This window comes from Apaloderma vittatum, unplaced genomic scaffold (assembly GCF_000703405.1).
Source record: "Apaloderma vittatum isolate BGI_N311 unplaced genomic scaffold, ASM70340v1 scaffold4702, whole genome shotgun sequence".
NCBI lineage: Eukaryota > Metazoa > Chordata > Aves > Trogoniformes > Trogonidae > Apaloderma > Apaloderma vittatum.
This window is the reverse complement of record NW_009702925.1, coordinates 52,537-72,438: the sequence shown is the minus strand read 5'-3', so window position 1 is coordinate 72,438 and position 19,902 is coordinate 52,537. Positions and strand designations below refer to the sequence as shown.

Here is a 19,902-nt window from a genome sequence, read left to right as displayed (position 1 = left end):
TTAAAGTAAAGGAAAAGTCTTACAAGTATTCTGCAGTCTGTAGCTGTGAAAAGAAGGGTGAAAACAACAGAAGAACAGTATTTTCAATAGTTCTTCCTTTTTTTGGAGTAAGTTTATATATGTGATTCTGGCTCCACTGTACTTCGCATTTCTGTCGCCGCTTGGGTTATGGCACTGGTCACTGCCGTGCTCACCCAAAGTCATAAACCAGAAAACTAAAGATCTAGGGTTTGGCTATGGTAGTATTGTGATGGGAAGTTCAGCATGGATTTTTGTTTGTTGAATACACATATTAACTGCAACCTAAGCTTTTTGCCCAGAGCTGCCTTGGCTACGCGTTCTGTGAGCTACCAGCGTTTGGCGCAGCGTGCCGTAGATCTGCCCGCTCACACCGAGGGCGTTCCTTTCCGAGTGGGTGCTGACTGTTGTTTCTTCTCAACAGCTGCGTGTTCAGAGGCACCTGTGCATGAGGAGAAGTTTGTTCTATGGCCTCGGAGCTGGGTGCCAGGGAGGATGGCAGCTGCTCAGAGCTGGCAAAACCCCTTTACCTGCAATATCTGGAGAAAGCTCTGCAACTGGATCAGTTTTTACGACAGACGTCTGCCATCTTTAACAGGAGTATATCCAGGTACCGAACCCTTCTCAGTCTTCCCTTGGAATACCACGGAAATCAAAGCGTTTTTATTATGTTCTTTCCAGGCAACGCCATATTAAGAATTTAGTAGTGACATGTTCATTATAAACTCTTCTCCTTTAAAGATTTTGGACTTTTGCTTCTCCTGGCTCACGCTGACAATTCAATGTGTTGCCAGCCCATGTAGAAATTAGCAAAAGGTCTTAAAGCCCTTTTTCATTGCTGAATGGCCAAAGCTTTCATTGTCTGCAAAAAGTAGGATGAAGAAGCACTAAACTGATTTTTCAGGGACGTGGCTTGTAGCCATAAGCAAAATGCAAAGACTGTTGTCAGATGCAGAATTTCTATGTAAGTTGTAGCATTGAGAAGTGAATCATCAAGGTATTTTCTATCCCAAAACAATTTGTGTTCAGTTTCATCCGTGTTTGAGAATTGTGGAGTTACAGAACTAACAACTGTATGAGTAATAGTTAACAGGTGTATTTACAAGCATGTAATAACATCCACACAAGGAGTAGAAAAAGTAGAGCTTTATATTCCTCACAGGGACAGTAGTGCTGAGGATAAGAATGTTGGGCTTTGGATTTTCTTGATAGTAGTTTCTTGCCTAGTTTGTGCTTCCCAAATTAGGCATCTTGTTAAAGACTGAAGGTGCAGGCTGGTAGCATAGCCAGGCTGGTCTGATGGTTAACTACTGCATAGGGGTTAACAAGGAATTATTAACAGCAATATTTCTAATGTGTAAAATCACATCTGAAGCCGTCTCAATTCTCAAACTTTTAGACAAATGGCCACATGTAAGAAAGTTGCATGGATATCTTCTCTGTTGAATACTTCCCTTTCATATCGTGTATCTTCTTGCAGTGATGAAAGTGAAGATGGATTGGATGACAATCCTTTACTGCCTCAGCCTGGGGATCCCCTGATGCAAGTTAAGGAAGAGCCTCCAAACTCTTTCCTTGGGGAGTCTTCTGGAGCAGGGAATTCCGGGATGCTGAACACACATTCCTTGAATGGGGTACTGCAGCCAGGTAGGGATGCACTAGGTTGAAGGTCTGCTTTCTTTGGGATAAGCTGGGAAAAACATTATTTATTAAGACCTTTATTTATTTTTTTTCTCTAAACAGAACCAAAGTCTGAAAAAGGGAGCTTGTATAACTTTTCCAAACTGAAGAAAAGCAGAAAGTGGCTGAAGGTAAGAAATACTGGAAAGAAATGCTGCTATTAGGAAATCTGTGAGTAGAGTTCCAGTCAAGACCCCGTAGACAGTGGTGAGTGATTCCATCTTGTGATCCGGTGTAGATCATGGTGCAGAAACATGTAGGCAGGTGGATGGCACCAAAAAAATAAGTTGACCAGAGGTCAGAGCATTGGCACAAATACGATTTCCAAATACCTTAAGTTTACAGTAAGTTTATTTCTTCTCATCTCAGTAGTGCATTTGATTTTACTTTACACGTACTCCTGAGAGCTCAGAAAGCTAGGCTGTTGTGCTTTTAAGAGCTGCCCTAAATCACCTGAGGCAACTCAATGGATGGAAAATCTCACCCCGAAAAAGAGGCGTAAGGTAATACAGAGATATGGTAATATTTTGTTTTGCTGAAAAGAGGCCTCCAGATGAATTCTTCAGTCTTGTTCTCTGTTGGCTTGTTTAACTGAGGTGAGTGTCACTTGCTAAGAATGTTCTTTTTCTTGTTTTTTGTTTCTTTGTTTTGTTTTGGCATTAAGAAAAAATACTTACCAAAGCAAAAAAATACATTCTGCAGAGGCTTCTCATCTTGGAAATGCAAAGGAAGAAGGATGTGTAATAGTTGATCATGAACACTGTTAGACTTTGGGGAGAACAAAATAGAGTTATAGTTTGTTTAGATTTGAGGGTTTCATTTTCATCGCATAGCAAAATGGACAGTTGGCTGATTTTGGTGAGCAGCAGCGTTTTAATTAGATTGCACATTAAGCACACATTCAGAAACTTAAAGTAATTTTAGTACACTGTCCAGTTTAAAATGATCTGTTTTGAAGTATGTTAAATGGACATTTGGGAGTCAACTGGAAATTTTTTTTCTAAGATGACCTCAGTAGAAGATCCAAATGAGAATGGAAGGAGAGAGTGCAACGATGGCTTTATGCCATCTTTGCATTTGCAACGTCCTGTAGCCTTCTCTAGTTAGCAAAAATGGGTTGCCAAGAGGTCAGACAAGAGCCAGACCTGCTTCAGCTGATGCAGGTGGAAGTGGTAGAATAACAGGACAAGGTACAAACGGGGCAGGAATGCATCCACAACCGTACAGCACAAGATGCCCCTCCTGGTATCCTGGATTTTCTCACTGCTGCTTTTCTGAGGACCACAGACATGGTGGATTCTGAAGTGACTTAAACTATCACTGAACTAACAGAAAACTACCTCCCCCTAAATGAGAAAACGTGCATTGGATTCACTGCTACACAGAGCTGTACCTCAGAAAACCACTTTCCATTTGAGGCGTTGCAGGTGGAAGACATTCTATAAAGTATCGTTGTTGGGCCAGACCCACAGCCCTTGATTAAGTAAAGGCCCCAGAGTGCTTCGCGTAAATAAACAAATCAAGAAAGAGACTTTTGATTGTTAAATTAGTTTCCATTTGTTCTTGTTAGAGCATCCTTCTGAGCGATGACTCCAGTGACACAGATTCACCAAGTGATGAGGACGGAGATGAAGAAGAATTTTCTCTTTCAAGGGAGGAACTTCACAATATGCTGCGATTACACAAATACAAGAAACTGCATCAAAGCAAATATAGCAAAGACAAAGAGGTAAAAGTCCAGAATTTTTACATTTCCTTGATTTTTATTCTTTCTTTAACTGTGTTATTTTAACTGCTCTTACATTTTTAGCAAAAAACATATTTTATGGACTGGAAAATATCCTGTTGTTTGGTAGGCTGCAAGAATCTAACATCAGTTTCAGACAAAGGTTATTTAATTACATACAGACTGAAAAGCTGTTGATGCCTTATGCTGAAAAGCTGTTGATAATTTATGTAGCTGGTACTGGCACATGTGTTGTGAATAGCTTCCATCCCATTCTGTCCCAGTCAACAGAGCAGATACAGGGTGCTGCAACACAAGATGTGGATAATATATGTGAAACCTGAGGTGCTGTGGGTTCAATTCTAATACAAGTAGTAGCTGCTGTTGAAGGTCATAACTTAGATTAGATTTTACATGAATACTTATTTCCAGACTGGTAAGAAATAATATCCAGTGAATATACCCAAGATATTGTCAGATAAGCAGTGCACGGTTAGGAGGTGGGGAAGCACATCTGTCCAAAAATGTTTGTGTATGCTGATGGTCAAAAGTATTTCGATAACTTCATAGTGTGCTTAGGTTTTAAATAGTTAAATTTTGATCTGTACTCTCTTTAACTTATCTGTTTATAACCATGTATAGTTCTTTAATATTTTAATTGAATAATGATTGATACATACTGTCATTTTCTATAATTTAGATAAAAAATGCCAAGGCAGCTATTTACTTGACAATCTGGATGTTCAACTTGTTGGTCCTTGTGGGAATCTTTTAAATGTCTTTTATGTAGGCCCATCCTTTTACACTCTTTTGAATGATAAAGTAGAACACGTGTGTAATTTGGGAATGCAAGCAAAACAAATAGGGGGTCCCTAATTGGACCACTTCTGGCTGGGCAGCACCCATGTGGAAAAGATGGAGCAGTGTGTTGGGAAAGTGGAAGCCTCGCTGCCTGCTCCTCCTGTCTGCCTTAACTGGGTAAGCCAGTACTGGCTGGGTAGAGCTTGGAGGCCACTTTGCTCGCTTTGAACAACATGTGGTTCTAGGTAACCGTGCTAAATAGAGAGAAGTTCATGTTTTCTGATCTCCTGTTGATGATCAAGATCTGAACTTGGTCACCTGCTATCTCTGTGACCTCTATTTTCCTTTCCTGTGCTCGTTTTCCTCCCCTTCAGTTGCAGCAGTACCAGTACTACAGTGCAGGGCTGCTGTCTACACATGATCCTTACTACGAGCAGCAGCGCCACCTGCTAGGGCCCAAGAAAAAGAAGTTTAAAGAAGAGAAAAAATTAAAAGGTAAACTCGCTCACCTTGTGTTTTTAAATGGCTTCCGTTGTTAAACTTCTTCCCTACATTACACATAAATGTTCAAAACTTACAGGGTTTGCATGGACATACCCAGTTCCATCACAGAAAAAAGCTTCAGAAAATACTGTGCTTTATCTTCTGGCTTCTAGAAAGGTAGGGTGAGAAAAGGGTGTGTGAATAGAGAGTTCACAGCTTTAGATTTTATTTGTGAACCTCTGACTCTAGAACGAAAGATTTATGCAGTAAGTACCTCATAGCTTTATTCATTGCTTTTGAATCCATAAATACCGTTGTGCATCATCGTCCATTTACTCAAAGTTTTTCAAAGCACGAGAGTTCATTGAAAAATATAAGAACTTAGCCAGTACCTGCTGCCATTATTGTGGCAGGTAATTCTAGTGAACAAGAAATTATAAGGGGTGAGAGGAAATCAGAGGGAACTCAGAACTGATGTCCAGTGTGAGTTAAAATAATAGAATTATTTCTGTAACCTCTCCACTGGCGTTTTTCAGTTGCCTGTTTGCCAGGAAGTACCGTTCCCTTCCTTGGTTGAGCTGGCAGCAGCTGTAAATCTGTAAGGGAGCAGGAAGAGAAGGCTGTGAACTGTCAGTGTAGGGTGAAGTCTCTTTAGTGCAAGCACTTAAGTTTGAGCTGTGTTTTAAGGGGCCTGTTTTGGGCTTCCTTCCTTCCTTCCTATCTTTCTGCAAGTTCCTTTAATTCTGTATTTGTTTTCTCCACTAATCTAGCAGTATCTGTGATTTTGCATACTCCCAAAGAGTATTTTTAATACCTGATACCAGCATCAATTTCCTCTGAAAGATGTTATTTGTGATCCATGATAACATGCCAGTCTCTTTCAACTGCTAACAAATTTGTCTTGAGAATTATCCTACTAAATGCTAATATTGTTACCTTTAAATGTCTTACTTTTACATGTCTAAGTAGAAATTCACCACAAAGTGAGAAGCATGTGACCACACCCCAGACATTTTAAGTCCCAAGGCATGTTTCCTTGGTTGGAAAGATTGCATTTTATCACTCTATTTATTAAACAGGTAAATCTTTCCATTATAAATTAGTGAGGAAATAACTAATAAGATAAATGGATGACACCAGAATTGGCAAACATGGATGAGTTTGGCTTTCTTGTCAATTCCACGCATAAATTGGTTAGGATAAGATACCTGACTAAGTATATCCCAAAGAAGTAGAAAAAGAAATTGATCTTTATGATCATTATTTCTATGCAGGCAAGTTGAAAAAAGTAAAGAAAAAGAGGAGACGGGATGAAGAACTCTCTTCAGAGGAGTCACCACGACACCACCATCACCAGACCAAAGTTTTTGCCAAGTTTTCTCATGATACACCGCCACCTGGGTCCAAGAAAAAGCATTTGACTATTGAGCAACTTAATGCACGTCGGCGGAAGGTGTGGCTTAGCATCGTTAAAAAGGAGTTGCCAAAGGTGAGCTTGGCTAGTGGCATCGGATCGGTCATGGCAGCGAGAAAGTAAAATTGAAAATTAACTTGGTGGGGAGTTGACACTTGGAAAACTGCAGTGAAGTAAGACCTGATTTTATTCTGGTGGTCATTAATGACCAAGCCTGTATTCTGTAATCTCTAAGCAAAGTGTAGCTCAAATTTCTTTACACCAGAGATGGCTGAGTGGATCGTGCAGTGCTTTGCACTGCTTTCATTTGTCTGTCCAACTCTTGTCTGTCAAGAGTACAGTAAACTCTGACAGCTACTCCTGCTAATCTACAGCCTAGCAACATAGAGCAAGCCAATATCTCAGTTTTACATAAAGTTCAGGAAGGGAGCGTTTAGAGCATCATAACACTCATGTTTTTTGAAGCTTGCTTCAGAAGCAGTCTAGGGAAAAGTGTGTCACGTACAGGGTGAGCTTCAGGCACATTGGAAATAGAAAGGCAGGTTCACTGGTGCTGGTTTTCTGAGATGTCATCAGAGTGGACCTCACAACCTGCTTTTTGGAGTTTGCAGTTAACAGTCTTTGAATTTTAGGATGTTGAATATGAGTGATGGTTCTATCATCCTTTGTGAACTTACAAGTCGGGCAGAGGGATATGTATGGTGTGATAGACCCTGTTTTCTTCGAAAAACTGATTTTAATCCAGGAATATAAGAACCACGCTGAATGTGAATATCTTTGGGAAACGGGAAATTTTTGTTGTTTACTTCAGTGATAACATTGAAATAGGAGAAACCTGCTTTGCAATAGCAGTAATTAAAGAAATGGTCCTGATAAAGGAGGTGTTTTACATGCATCCGTCAGGAGTTGGAGTACATTTTTATATGCCTTCAGTAATTAAGGATCAAAAGCTCTTTCAGTCAAAATAAAAAATACTTAGAGTACCTGTACCCAGTTGTACAGCAGTGTGCATGGCTGAAGTTGGCACATGTGTCTGCTGAAGACTGGATAGCAGTCTTTTAAAATACTGTGACGCAGTTAGCCTTTAATTAATTTTAAGATGGTATTCTTTTACAGGCATACAAGCAAAAAGCCTCAGCCCGCAACCTTTTCCTAACCAACAGCAAAAAGGTAATTGTTTAGCTTTATACCGTTGCTTGTAATGGATGTAATAAGCAAACTGTAACCTCTATTTCTTGTTTCTTACGATACTGACTGTACTAGCAGGGAAGTACAGGAGAAGGCACTGTATAGAGGTGATTTGTCACTTTGTGTAAGGCTTTTAATTTTTTACGTATGTCCCTCTGGCATCTTTCGTAAGGAAGAGATGAAATGAGCAACACGAATTTCTTTCGTGAGATTTTTTGGGCTTTCCCAGGATTTAGTTTGTTTCAATTTACTGACCTTTGATACGATAAATCAATGACTTCCATATACTTTAAACTACCCATCTCCTCACAAGCTCAAATTTGCTGGTTTAAGCATTCCTGTTGAAATCAAAGGGGCTCTTGTTATATTAAACATGCTAATTTACATAAATATATATAGGAGCCGAGACTAAAAATAGAACAATTTTTCTGCTTAAGTGATTGCAAAAGGATTTTTTTCTCCTCGTCAGAGTCTTCTTGTTATTTTTTTTCTACCTAGAAGGCTTTACCTTAGGAACATTTGGTAATGGCTTTGAGCATTTTTCAGGTGTTACCCTCAAGTGTCTGATTCATTTATATGGCTAATGGAAGGGTAATCAGGTATATGGCTAAGAATCATCAGAGACAGTGATGCAGGAAATTTTCTGTTCTGTGTATACATAATCAAGAAAGGGAGCATTTTCTGTGTAAACGAGGCAGAAAACAGGACCTGCATGTTTATGTTTAAGAAACTGCTGTAGGTAGGATCTCTCCGCTGGTCCTCCTTAGCTGGCAGACTGAATTTCTTCGTGATGTCTGGGCAAATAGTCTGCGATTATTGTATTTGTAGGTATCACAACTGGCATTTTAGCAAGGGAGTGAAGCAGCAGACTTAGAGGTTTTGAAGTTCCCCTTTTATTCTTTGTTTTCACGTTGCTTGATCATTTTAAATCTGTGCGTTGGCATTGTTGACGTGCAAATTTTAGTGGAGGAAAGAAAAAACCTGTCACAAACATCAAACCCAGCGATTTTTACCATGACGACAATGGCATGAATTTATTTATATTAGAATGAAAAATTATGTTGTATTATGCTTCTTCATGAGATACTCCTCCACTTTGCAACGTATTAATGTGACTGGGATTGTGTTTCACTAATGCTGCTAACGCAGCAGCCTTGTTAAAACAGTGAAAAAAGAACCATAGAAAAGCATCTGGAATAGGTGAGTCAGGGTTGCAGGTGGGTCGTGAACTCTGGTCTCCTGACTCCTTTTCAAGGATCCTTTGCGTACCGTGCCCTCCTGAAACCGTCTTCAGTTTTTGTCTTCACCATCTCAGGAAGTTTTTGGAAATGCCATTTCAAGAAGCATTACTGCCAAGTAAAGTATCACTTCCAAAAGATCAGGCTTGGTTAAAGTTAAATGTGATGTTTATTGCTGACTTTCTTTAAAATCTTCTCACTTTACCACTGTTTTCCAAACCTCATTTCTCTCTAGCTTGCCCATCAGTGCATGCGGGAGGTACGTCGAGCTGCTATCCAAGCTCAGAAAAACTGTAAGGAAACTCTACCACGGGCGCGTCGTCTTACCAAGGAGATGCTTCTCTATTGGAAAAAGTACGAAAAGGTGGAAAAAGAACATCGCAAACGAGCTGAGAAAGAGGCACTGGAGCAACGCAAGCTGGATGAGGAGATGAGAGAGGTACAGCAGAAACACAGATTGCTTGTTAGTTTATCTGGTGAGGGAGACAGAAGTGACTGGATAATTTAAGTTTCTAAATCTAGGCCGTGCAATGCAGTTATTGGTTCCATTTCAGCAGTATTCCACATATTTCTTCTATCTTAAAATAATTCTTCTAATGTTAACTAGAGGTGAGAAGAAAAGCCTTTGAACTGCATCAGTTCTTTAGCAGTGAGTGAAATGGAGGGAGGGATGAGAGCAGCAGCGTGCGTCTCACAGGCATGCATACCTCAGTGTTGGCAAGGGACAGCCTTTTGTCTCGTTTGTACATTATTTGGGGTCCAGAAAGCAAGCCACCTTCTCGCTCACGTTGGATTTTCTTTTTTTCACCCCTGCTGTAAACTTATACTGTAGTTTCGATATGGGGCACAGAGTTTTTATGCGATTGCTTTTTTTCTTGGCGAAGTGATAGCTTCCTCGACTTCCTTACTGAGTAATAGGGGTTGAATTTAAGAAACAGCTTCCTTGCCAAAGCTCTCTAGTGGATTTATGGTTGTTACTTTACGTGTGCGGTGCTGAGCTAGGATGGAATCTTTATGTTTAGTTTTATGCTTAAATTATGCTTTTATTTGTTGTGTTCCTCTCATTCTTGCAAATTCGTGTTTTGTGAAGGGTTCAGCTGACTTAGGTTAATAAACAGCTCCCAACTATAGCGTTTTTTAACCTGAACCTAAGAAGGAACAGAGTTTCTTCAATGTCTTGCTGAAGCCCAGCCAATAATATCTCCACTGTATTAATTAGTGATGTGTTTCATGTATTCTACCATAATTCTCTTTCCTAGTAAATAACGGAAGGTTGGAGTTAGGTTGTCATCAGAGCATATAACTCTTCAATTCTTTTACTGTAGACCACTAAAATCCCATTGATTTTTGTCAATATTTTAATTTTTCAGCGTAAACAAAATTTTAGAACTTTTTTTTATTAGAGTATGGTGTTCTTTATCATGATTACTGAATTTAAAAGAACTTTTAATTTACAACAAATTTATATTTTAATATAGATGGTTATGGTGGTGATCAAAGTTCTTATGTGCAACTAGTTTAGCATTTTGATATCGCAGTGATGCACATCGCAGTCTGGATAGATTAGTTGTTGATATATTATTAAAATAATTTTTTTCCTTCAATGATATTTTAAACATTAAACTTTTGTCTTGTTTTTTTCCTCCTTGATCTGTTTTTTATAAATGCTCTTCTGTTAGGCTAAGAGGCAGCAGCGAAAGCTTAACTTCCTGATTACACAGACTGAATTGTATGCCCATTTTATGAGTCGTAAACGAGATATTGGACATGATGGAATACAGGAGGAAATCTTACGCAAACTGGAGGACAGCTCTACACAAAGGCAAATTGATATTGGTGGAGGAGTAGTGGTCAACATCACCCAAGAAGATTATGGTAAGCGATTTTTCTGCAATCCTTCCAGTGCATGCTTTTGAAATTTACTGTACTCTGCGCGTTATTGTGCAAACTTAACGTTTCAAGCACAAAATCTTCCTACGTAAGAAGCCTTTGTCATAATTATTGAAATTTATTTGTGTTAATTTGGATGGCTACAGTTGCAGAGCTCTAACGCGGAGATGTTGTTTTCAGATAGTAACTATTACAAGGCCCAAGCTCTGAAGAATGCTGAGGATGCTTACCAGATCCATCAGGCCCGGGTATGTATATTTTTGGATCCACAAAGTAGAAGAGAAAGCAGAATTAATGGGTAGAGGCCACAGAACCAGGATGCCTCATAGCAGCCAACTCAAGTAGGTTTGTTTAATCCTAGGTGCCAGATTTGAATGTAATTCCGTTTCTCGCTTTCTGTGCTGAACAGGTTAAAAAACAGACTGTGAAGATTTGGGCTAAAGGAACAGCCTTGTTTTCTCTTAGTTTCTGGCAGACATCCTATGTCTTAATGTGAAGTGTAAAGCCTTTTACTCTACAATTTCTTGATAAATTAATGTGTTTGTCATCTTACACGTACTTTCCTCTTCCTGTTTAGACCAGATCATTTGATGAAGATGCAAAGGAGAGTCGGGCAGCTGCTTTACGGGCTGCTAACAAGTCCGGTACTGGCTTTGGAGAGAGCTACAGTTTAGCAAACCCATCAATCCGAGCGGGAGAAGATATTCCACAGCCTACTATTTTCAATGGGAAACTGAAAGGTTACCAACTGAAAGGAATGAATTGGCTGGCCAACCTATATGAGCAGGTATCTTATCACATCTTGCAAATTTTTAAAGCTTCTAGGATTATTTAAGTCATTAGAGTAAACTCGGTCAAAAAATGTCATGATTTTAAAAATAGACTGCGTATACTAGTCTGTAACATCTCCTGAAGAAAGGAAAATGTTATATAAACCACCTGTCAGTGTTTTTGATTATTTAGGAAATATAAACTTTGGGGTATTAAATTAGAGATTGTAAATTATGTCTTGGTAAAGTCTTAAGAGACATTAAGGTGTTTCAGAATTGTTATGCTGGGCCTACTCTCCCTAAATTCAGTTGTGATTGTTCTGTATGGATTAAAAATAGTAAGGTGAAAGATGTTGATTTATGGATCTTTTGCAGGGCATCAATGGAATCTTGGCCGATGAAATGGGTCTGGGTAAAACAGTACAAAGTATTGCTCTCCTTGCACATCTGGCTGAGGTAGGTAGATTAGAACTTATTCTTGGTTGGTATGCTTGGTAGAAGATGCATACTTTTCACATGCTTCAATTCTAGATGATAAGGCTTAAGTGTTTTAAAAGTCATTCTAGCTATGGCCTTTCCCTTTTTTTAAAGCTACACCTTTGAAAGTTCATGTCTTTGTATGTATACAGAAATATATATAAATATAAATGGAATTTTGAATTTATTCAGAATAGTATCTTTTTAGTTGCCTCTAAATATCAGCCTGGTAAGAGAAAAGTTGTAGACTTCATGGTTCACTGACTCTTACAAATCAGAGAGGCTTGTAGAATTGAAGCCCAGATTTGGCAATGAGCATGGATTTCTGTATTTGTGGGTTGGTTTTTTTTCAGGAAGCACAGTGATTTTTCTGTGCCAGAGCAGACAAACAAAGCCAAAAAAAAGCAGCAGAAGCTTGCTTGTGTATGCAGAAATAGATACCTTTGTATTTATATATAAAAAAATCCTGATTGCCATCCAGGCAATTGCCATAAGCAGCGGATGTTACCCAAGTGATACTGAGAGCAGAACTACCTTCAGTTGTGCCAAAATGACAATTATGTGCATTTGTTTCTGTTCCTTTTGATACCAGTTCCCTGGCACCGTGAGCCACCATGGCAGAAGAGCGTGCAGAGCCAGTGGCTCCAGAGCTCATCTGTATGGCAGGGGGAGACAGAAAGGCTTGTCTCCCTGTTAAACTGCAACTTCAGGTTTTTGGAAGCCTGCACAAGGCTTTTGCTTTTTCTGACTTTCCCTTCTGCAGCCCAGTTGTAACTACCAGTACACTAAGGGCCCAAATTTGTTATTCACCAGAGGGTATTCTGATGGGATGGCATGGCATGGGATGAAGCAAAGCTTGCCAGTGCAACCTGAAGTTCTTTTCCTCCCCAAAATGACAAGGGCTGTTAAAAATGTGAAGGTGGCAACTTGCAGAGACAAAGGAGCGAGCCAGGTTGAAACAGCGGTTGTTCTGGTTTGCCGTCATAAAATAAATGGTGGTGAAACAGTGGATCTGCTCTCTCTGTGGTTCTGTATCACCCTGCTGTGCTCGGAGGAAGTTTGGTTGTGTTGCATATAGTTCCCTCGCTTATGTAGCCACTGTGGTTTAGTAGTTGTAAATCTGTATCAGACTGTCTCTGTGTCCCTCCCCCCCAATTCATTTCTGTGTGACATGTTTTCACTTTTTTTTTTAATGTATATATTCCAGAGAGAGAACATCTGGGGACCTTTTTTAATAATTTCACCTGCCTCTACTCTTAACAACTGGCACCAGGAGTTTGCCAGATTCGTACCTAAGTTTAAGGTAATAAGCATGTGCAAGAAAGTTCTTTCTGTTGTCTCAAAAGCAAACTGTGTTGTTCTCTTGAGTTCTTTGCCACATCTGGATGCCTAATTACCCTGGAATTTGGAATTCTGTAGTGGGATTGATTCTGGTATTTTTTTCTGTCATCTTTTTTTTTTTATCTGGAGCAATCAGTTATCCAGTGTTTAAAACTAAACTTAAACTCAAGTAGTGTTCCTACTTGAATGGGATTTTTCTTTTGCAGGTGCTTAAAGACGCCTTCTCAGTGAGGAATTGAAGTGGGGTAGAGAATGGATGTTTGGTTCTAATGTGTAGGCCTGACAGAAGATATAAAAATAATATTTCAGTCTTAGGTGCTGTCTTTAGGGTTAGACCAGTGTTTACAGTCACTCATATCAATTTGTATAAGATAAAGATTGGGTGTGAACAAAACTGAACTCTGAACAGATTAGAGGAAGAGAGAATGCAGTTATTGCTGCAGAAAAATGGAAGAACAATAGACATAAAACTAGTAATGCAGAAAAAGGAGAGAAGTGAGGCACAAATAGATGAAACAAAAAGATTAGAAGAAAATGAGTGAGAGTTCTTGAGGTATATTGTGAATGTGAAACAGTAAGATAGAAAGCAAGGAACGATCACTTACTGAAAAACAAACTATTTCCCTATTCCGCAGTGGCAAACAGGGTTGCGAAGGAGGATTTGAGAAGAATGCCTGTTGCTGAACATGGCTGAAATATTAGAATTAAACTCAAGTGTCAGAAGCTTGCAGTTACATGTGCAAAGAATATAGTCTAAATACTTGAGTTGTTAACGTAATAACCTTTGATATGAAGAGATCTTGATCAGGTGTTTTTTAAACCTGTGTTTTTTACCGAGAACCTGTAAAATCAGTAAAAGACACGTAGTATACCAGTAATATCCAAGTTAATTGTTTGAATGTCTTTGCTACTTAAAAAGGTAGAGGAAAAGACGTGGAAGTATTAGTCTGAGTACTATTTTTATTTCTTGATCTTGGGATAAGGCAGTACTGTAGGACTTGTACCCAGTAGCTTGATCTGCAGACCCCTGATGCAACCGTGTGTTCTCCTTTGCAGCTGTACAGGAGAAGTTGTGCTAGAACATAGTTTAGTACCGGATGATGACTTATATAGGGATAAATTTGATTACTGAGACTTCAAGGAAACTGATAAAGAAATAGAAATGCTTAAGTTAGTGAGGAGTTACTTCAAAAAACCCACCAAAAATGATCCATTTATGTATTTGCATGGAAAACCTAAAAGCAGTTGGCCGTTCTACTTCCTTTCATTTCCTTTAATCAGTTCATTGTCTAGAATAAGCAAGCAGCTGTTTATGCTTTGTCCTTCTTGTGAATGAAATGTAGAAAACATTTTAAAAATGCAGTCAGGGTGCTTGTGAAAAGATAGATAAAAATAATAAACCTGTTTCCATCACTATATAGCTGTTCTTTGGGTTTATTGCATGGTAACATTCACCTCATCTGTGGAGCAGAACATGCTTTAAAAAGAAGTTTTCTAAACTTAACGATTGTCACTTTGCAGCTTTGTTTGATCTTTTTCAACCAGTTTTGTTCCTGCTTCTAATCGTACAGAAGTGTGAAGTGAATTAGTTTCTGCAGGTCCTTGGCAGAATATGTAATCTGAAAAGGCACATCACTTTTTGACTAGTCTGATGGTATTTTCCTTGCATCCTTATTTCAGAAGAATTTGAAGAACGTTCGACTAAAGGCACTTTGAAATTTGGAGCTTGTCAGTTGAAGGATGGAGCTAAGACATTTCACAGCCTCAAAACCCAGCGTTCCTCACTTCGTTGGGTGTAGTCTTTTAATCCGACAGGAGATGGCAGTACAGTGTTACTAACCAGTGACTGGTTTCAGGGCACTGCAGAGACCTGTGCTGAGTAATAGGACCCATGAAATTCTGAGCTATAAAGGGATTAACAGATTTCTCTGATAGTAGTGCTTACAGTTTAAAAATCTTGTATTAAATATGTCCAGGCCAGATGTTTTAACTTTTATCTCAGATTTTGGGGGAGATAGTTCTGAAATACTAAACCAGTGGATGATGGGGAAGGTTTAACAAGAGAACAAGAGCACTAATAGTGTAGATTAACTGTAGCAGTTGAGGGCAGAGCTCTTTCTGCCATAAGCAAAGTATCATTTTTAATTTTTAGAAAAAAATGACTAGAAGGTGAAACATGCTACTGGGCATTTTGAGATTGTCGGCATAGCTTAGTCTAGTCTTTGTACTAGGCAAAAGTTGCATGATAAATTTGCCTGGAATGCGCTGTTTCTGAATGTTTTTAAGTGTTTTCTGATTTTTCTTTGTGTTAAAAAAGATAATTTCCCTTTTCGTTGTTTTGGAGAAAGCCTATCATTTTCATTTGTAAAATACGTATTGTAAAATTCTAGAGCAATTGTATCTTTATTTGAAAATAACGTCTTTCTATTTTTGTACTGTTGCAGGTGCTACCTTACTGGGGAAATCCCCATGACAGAAAGGTGATCAGGAAGTTCTGGAGTCAGGTAATACTGACATGCCCGCGTGCTTTGGTTTTTTGTGCAGTCAACCAGAAACTGTTGCTACAGCCCACCAAGTGAAACAGTGTGTGGATGCAGAGTTCTCTTTCTTCATCCATGTACCAGCAGTTTCATTAGGATGATGAAGTAGAAGGCTTCTCATGTGCTGGAGAGCAATACACTACAGGGCAGTTAAGGGCGATACGGAATTTAGCTGAAAAAGCTGGGACTTTGTAAATAAAGCAGGAAGTTTCAGTGTCAAGGACTGTTTATTCTGTTTGAGGAACCAAACGCAGGATGCCCAAGCCTCTAGCGTCCCTGCAGGCCTGTCAGATTATTCCTGAGTTAACAACCACGTTTTGTAGGATTCAGTGCCTGGTTCTTGTCTGGCCCATTAAGAAGCATCTGAAACTGTTCAGAAGCTAGTGGGCTGAGCTTGAGTAACCATGCTGGAATTAATTAAAAAAGTCAGCTGGAGGAAAATGCAGTAATAACGAGAAAAGATTGTGAAACAGAAGTCTGGAATTACAGTATATACAGGCGAATTTTTCACAAGCTATTGATGTTACACTGACATTTGTTTCTTATTTTGTGGTTATAGAAGACATTGTATACTCAGGATGCTCCTTTCCACGTGGTGATTACCAGTTACCAGCTCGTAGTACAGGATGTGAAGTATTTCCAGCGAGTGAAGTGGCAGTATATGGTGTTGGACGAAGCGCAAGCTCTCAAGAGTAGCTCCAGGTAATAAATTAAGTAGATACAAAATCCTCTCCCTGCAGCAACCTCTCGAAGGAGTATTAAGATAAAATCAAGATTACGCAGATTGGTACAAGTTAAAACAAACACCCATAAGACCCTTTAAGTGTCTAACCTAGTTAAGTATCTGTACAACTCTATGACCCTGGATTGATCCACTGGATTTTTGCATTTAGATTTTCCTTCTCCAAATATGTAAAATTTAATTAAAAAGTAATTGTGGAGCAGAAGCTTGTGTGACGTGCAGGACAGTTAAAAAAACAACTGTGAAATGCTGCTCCTCTTTGTTCCTGACTACTAGAACTCCACTTAGTGAACAATCCATAGTCTTTAGTCTGCATTGCTTATATTGGCTCCATTAAATGCATTATTTTGATTCATTCTTCAGTGGCACTTCCAGGCACGAATGAAGGTCAGAACCCTGTGAATACTGTTGGCCACAGTAAAGCCCAATCTTTGCCGTGAGACTCTGTGCCAGAAAGTTTGCTGTTTGTTTTCAAGTAATGGATTTGTCCCTCTTTACTCCTGTAATTGCTTTCCCATAACCTTTGCCCAAGTTGCAGCTGTACACAGCAAGTCCTTAGCTGGAGACTCGTTCTGACCACTCTGTCTCTTCGGCATTCTTTGGAAACTGCCCCTCGAAGGGGATTGTAACGTAGAGCTCAGCACTCCTACCACAGAAACCTATGCACTTGGAAAAAATACGTGACATTCTGATCCGTAATAACTGTTTGTTTTGAAAAGTTAATTATTCTCACCATGAGATTTATTTGTACTAAAAATGAGTGAAAACTAAAATAAATTATGCACATTTCTTTGTAATTTATAAAAGGCTACTTCTTCCTGTAATTGTCTTTTGAAAGACTCGTGAGTAGCTGTGACAGTTTTTCCCCAGTGACCTCCAAAAATCATTTGAGAAGGTCACTGGAAGCAGTTGGTCTTAAAATACCTTATGTTTCGACAAAAAAGAGTTTTAATGATTTTTCTTAATTTTATTGATCAGTGTTCGTTGGAAGATCCTGCTGCAGTTCCAGTGTCGAAACAGGTTGTTGTTGACTGGGACCCCAATCCAGAACACGATGGCTGAGGTATTTGAGAGCTCACAAGAGCAGACTTTTCTTTACAGAAGAATATAGGCTAAATATATGTGAACAGTTGAGAAACCTGTTGTATTTTTGTGCTTGTGGGATCGTACTTGTAGCAAACCACTGTCAGACAAACATGGAATCAGTTCCAGGAGGGGAAAATTTGGAAATGTGCAACACATTCAAATAAAAATAAAACTGAAGATACCTGGTGGTTAGTAATACCTAGATTACAGGATGAAATTGAATTCTCGTGTGGTTTTTTTTTTTCCCCCCTGTTGGCTGAAATCATTGTGCTGTGTTTCTCACTGCTTTCCAGTGGTGTTTTGTTAAGTTGATAAATTTGGCACTTGGTGGGGGGAGGGAAGAGGATGCAGCTGGAGTTCTGTTTAATTTTGCCATGTCTCATGGTCTAGTGAAGTGATTTTGTTCATAAAGACCTGCAGGGGTTTGGGATCCCCACGTACCTTGTCCCCAGTAGGATGACTTCTGTTGATCTGCTGTTTCCTCCTCTCCTTTCAGCTGTGGGCCCTGCTGCATTTTATCATGCCAACGCTATTTGATTCCCATGAAGAGTTCAATGAGTGGTTTTCTAAGGACATTGAGAGCCATGCAGAGAACAAATCTGCCATTGATGAGAGTGAGTGCAATGTGTAACTGCAGTAGTATTCTGTATTAAAAATCTGCTGCTTTTTCCAACTACAAATGGATCGACTTTATCTCTGGTTTTTTTCCCGAGAAATATAATCTAAAGCAGAGGGTGCCTAATGGCATTGGAATGTTATGGGTTGTTGTCTATAGTTTATGTCAAAGTTTGTGTTTCTGACTATAATGTAGCATGTGTAATGAATAGAAAAACGTGCAGGGAAAATGTTGATTTGCTACTTGTCTCCAGTCCTCCTCCTTCCCAAACACAGGAGAGCAAATATTTCAAGTATTTGTAAGTTTCCACGGAGCACACCGCCTTGGAGATCACCTGACTTTGTTAGAAGCTCTAGACACAAAAATTATGACACAAAGCGCTAATACTCTTTGAACTCCAAAAGAAAAGCATAAAAATTCTTTTACAAGAGAGCAACATTCCCATTCAGTTTTAGGGGATAATTATCTAGAAAAATCTAACCAGGTAAAATAGCTGATTTGTTATTGGAGTAGAACACAGCACAGTTGGAACTTGTCACAAAAGCAAAGGCTTCAAGAGCTCTCAGAACCTTTATTTTTATCATAAAGACTGCAGTTGTGTGTCAGTGCAGTATGACCTGTTCTTGTGATGCTGTGATTTTGGGGGGCGAAACTGTAATGATCTGTTTTCACAAATTAGCAATATCTCATCTGAAACTTTCTTCTTCACTAACAGCGAGTGATAAATTTAAGCCCACATAGGTCAGCCCAGAGGAGTATAGAACACATAAAATTCTGTAGAAGTTCATTCTTTGAAGAAGATCTTTAGATTCTTAAGTTAAACAGTAGCTCACTACACATTTAAAAAAAGAAAAATCAACAGAGAGATATCATCTGTGTGCTGTAAGAACTCATATGGAGGGAAATGGCTGAGCAGTAAGGGACTTAATTTGTAGTAGGGAACATGATACAGTTTTCTTCTTTTGTCAATTAATTGTTCCTTCTTCCCCATTCCCTGTATTTCAGACCAGTTATCCCGCTTGCACATGATCCTGAAGCCTTTCATGTTGAGAAGAATCAAGAAGGATGTGGAAAATGAGCTGTCAGATAAGGTGAGAAAAAGTATTTGTCTGGGATGAGTTTTTCAGCTTTATTGTCGTAGCCCTGTTGTCTAATTTGTTTTTTTGCAAACTCGTTTGTGAGTCTGCATACTTGAAATTTGATTGTGGACCTTTCATGGGCACCTTATCCCAGCAATCTCATTAGATGTGAAGGTAACTGGAAAACCTCTAATTAATGAACTTTTCTTCTAGGGAAGACATTTTGCTAACAGTTACCAAAAAAAGCAGTTATAAAAAAAATCTTAAAGCCTGATTAACTTGAAAGAAATACCACTAGCTGAAGATTGATAGAGCAGTGATTGGGTGATAAACAGCTCCAGTTGCCTTTGTGAAGGATTTGGCATGGATTTAGGATTCTTTTTCTTGAAACGTGTAGTGTCAACATCGCGCTCTTTTCTTTTGTTAGTCTCTTAATTTTATGTGGGTGTAAGCAGTACTGGATGATCTTGTGGTCAACGTGTGCTCAGGTTTGGGGATGACTTGCTAAGAGACATCTACTTCCTTCTGATATACTTATTTCAAGACTAGAACCTTCCCACAGACACTGTTGTTACGTGATGGACCTGTCGTCGTGACACCCGTTTAATGAGGGTAGCATTTTAACAGTAGGTTAGTAGAATTGAAGTCAGATTTTAAGCCGAGCAGCTACAAATGTCATTTTTTCAGAGCTGCTTAAGATTTTGTGTGATTACTTAGTTGTGCTCACATACGTTTAAAGGTCTGTTTCCTACATCATTACCTAAGCCTTCCAAAACGCACCTCTTGGGTAAGTTCTTCCCAGGTTGGATCCTG

General features: G+C 39.1%; 1 protein-coding gene across 1 annotated transcript in view; it reads left to right on the top strand.

Moving 5' to 3' along the window:
• The first annotated feature begins 439 nt into the window (after positions 1–439).
• The window catches only part of INO80 (INO80 complex subunit), a 55,517-nt gene continuing 36,054 nt past the window's right edge, over positions 440–19,902 (top strand). Inside the window, 18 exon segments of the mRNA XM_009864400.1 lie at positions 440–628; positions 1,499–1,665; positions 1,762–1,829; positions 3,269–3,427; positions 4,600–4,720; positions 5,983–6,197; positions 7,239–7,292; positions 8,784–8,987; positions 10,228–10,423; positions 10,619–10,686; positions 11,016–11,225; positions 11,584–11,664; positions 12,893–12,988; positions 15,471–15,530; positions 16,126–16,268; positions 17,287–17,371; positions 17,891–18,008; positions 19,016–19,101. Coding sequence (XP_009862702.1) covers positions 486–628; positions 1,499–1,665; positions 1,762–1,829; positions 3,269–3,427; positions 4,600–4,720; positions 5,983–6,197; positions 7,239–7,292; positions 8,784–8,987; positions 10,228–10,423; positions 10,619–10,686; positions 11,016–11,225; positions 11,584–11,664; positions 12,893–12,988; positions 15,471–15,530; positions 16,126–16,268; positions 17,287–17,371; positions 17,891–18,008; positions 19,016–19,101 — 2,274 coding nt within the window. The 5' untranslated portion in view covers positions 440–485.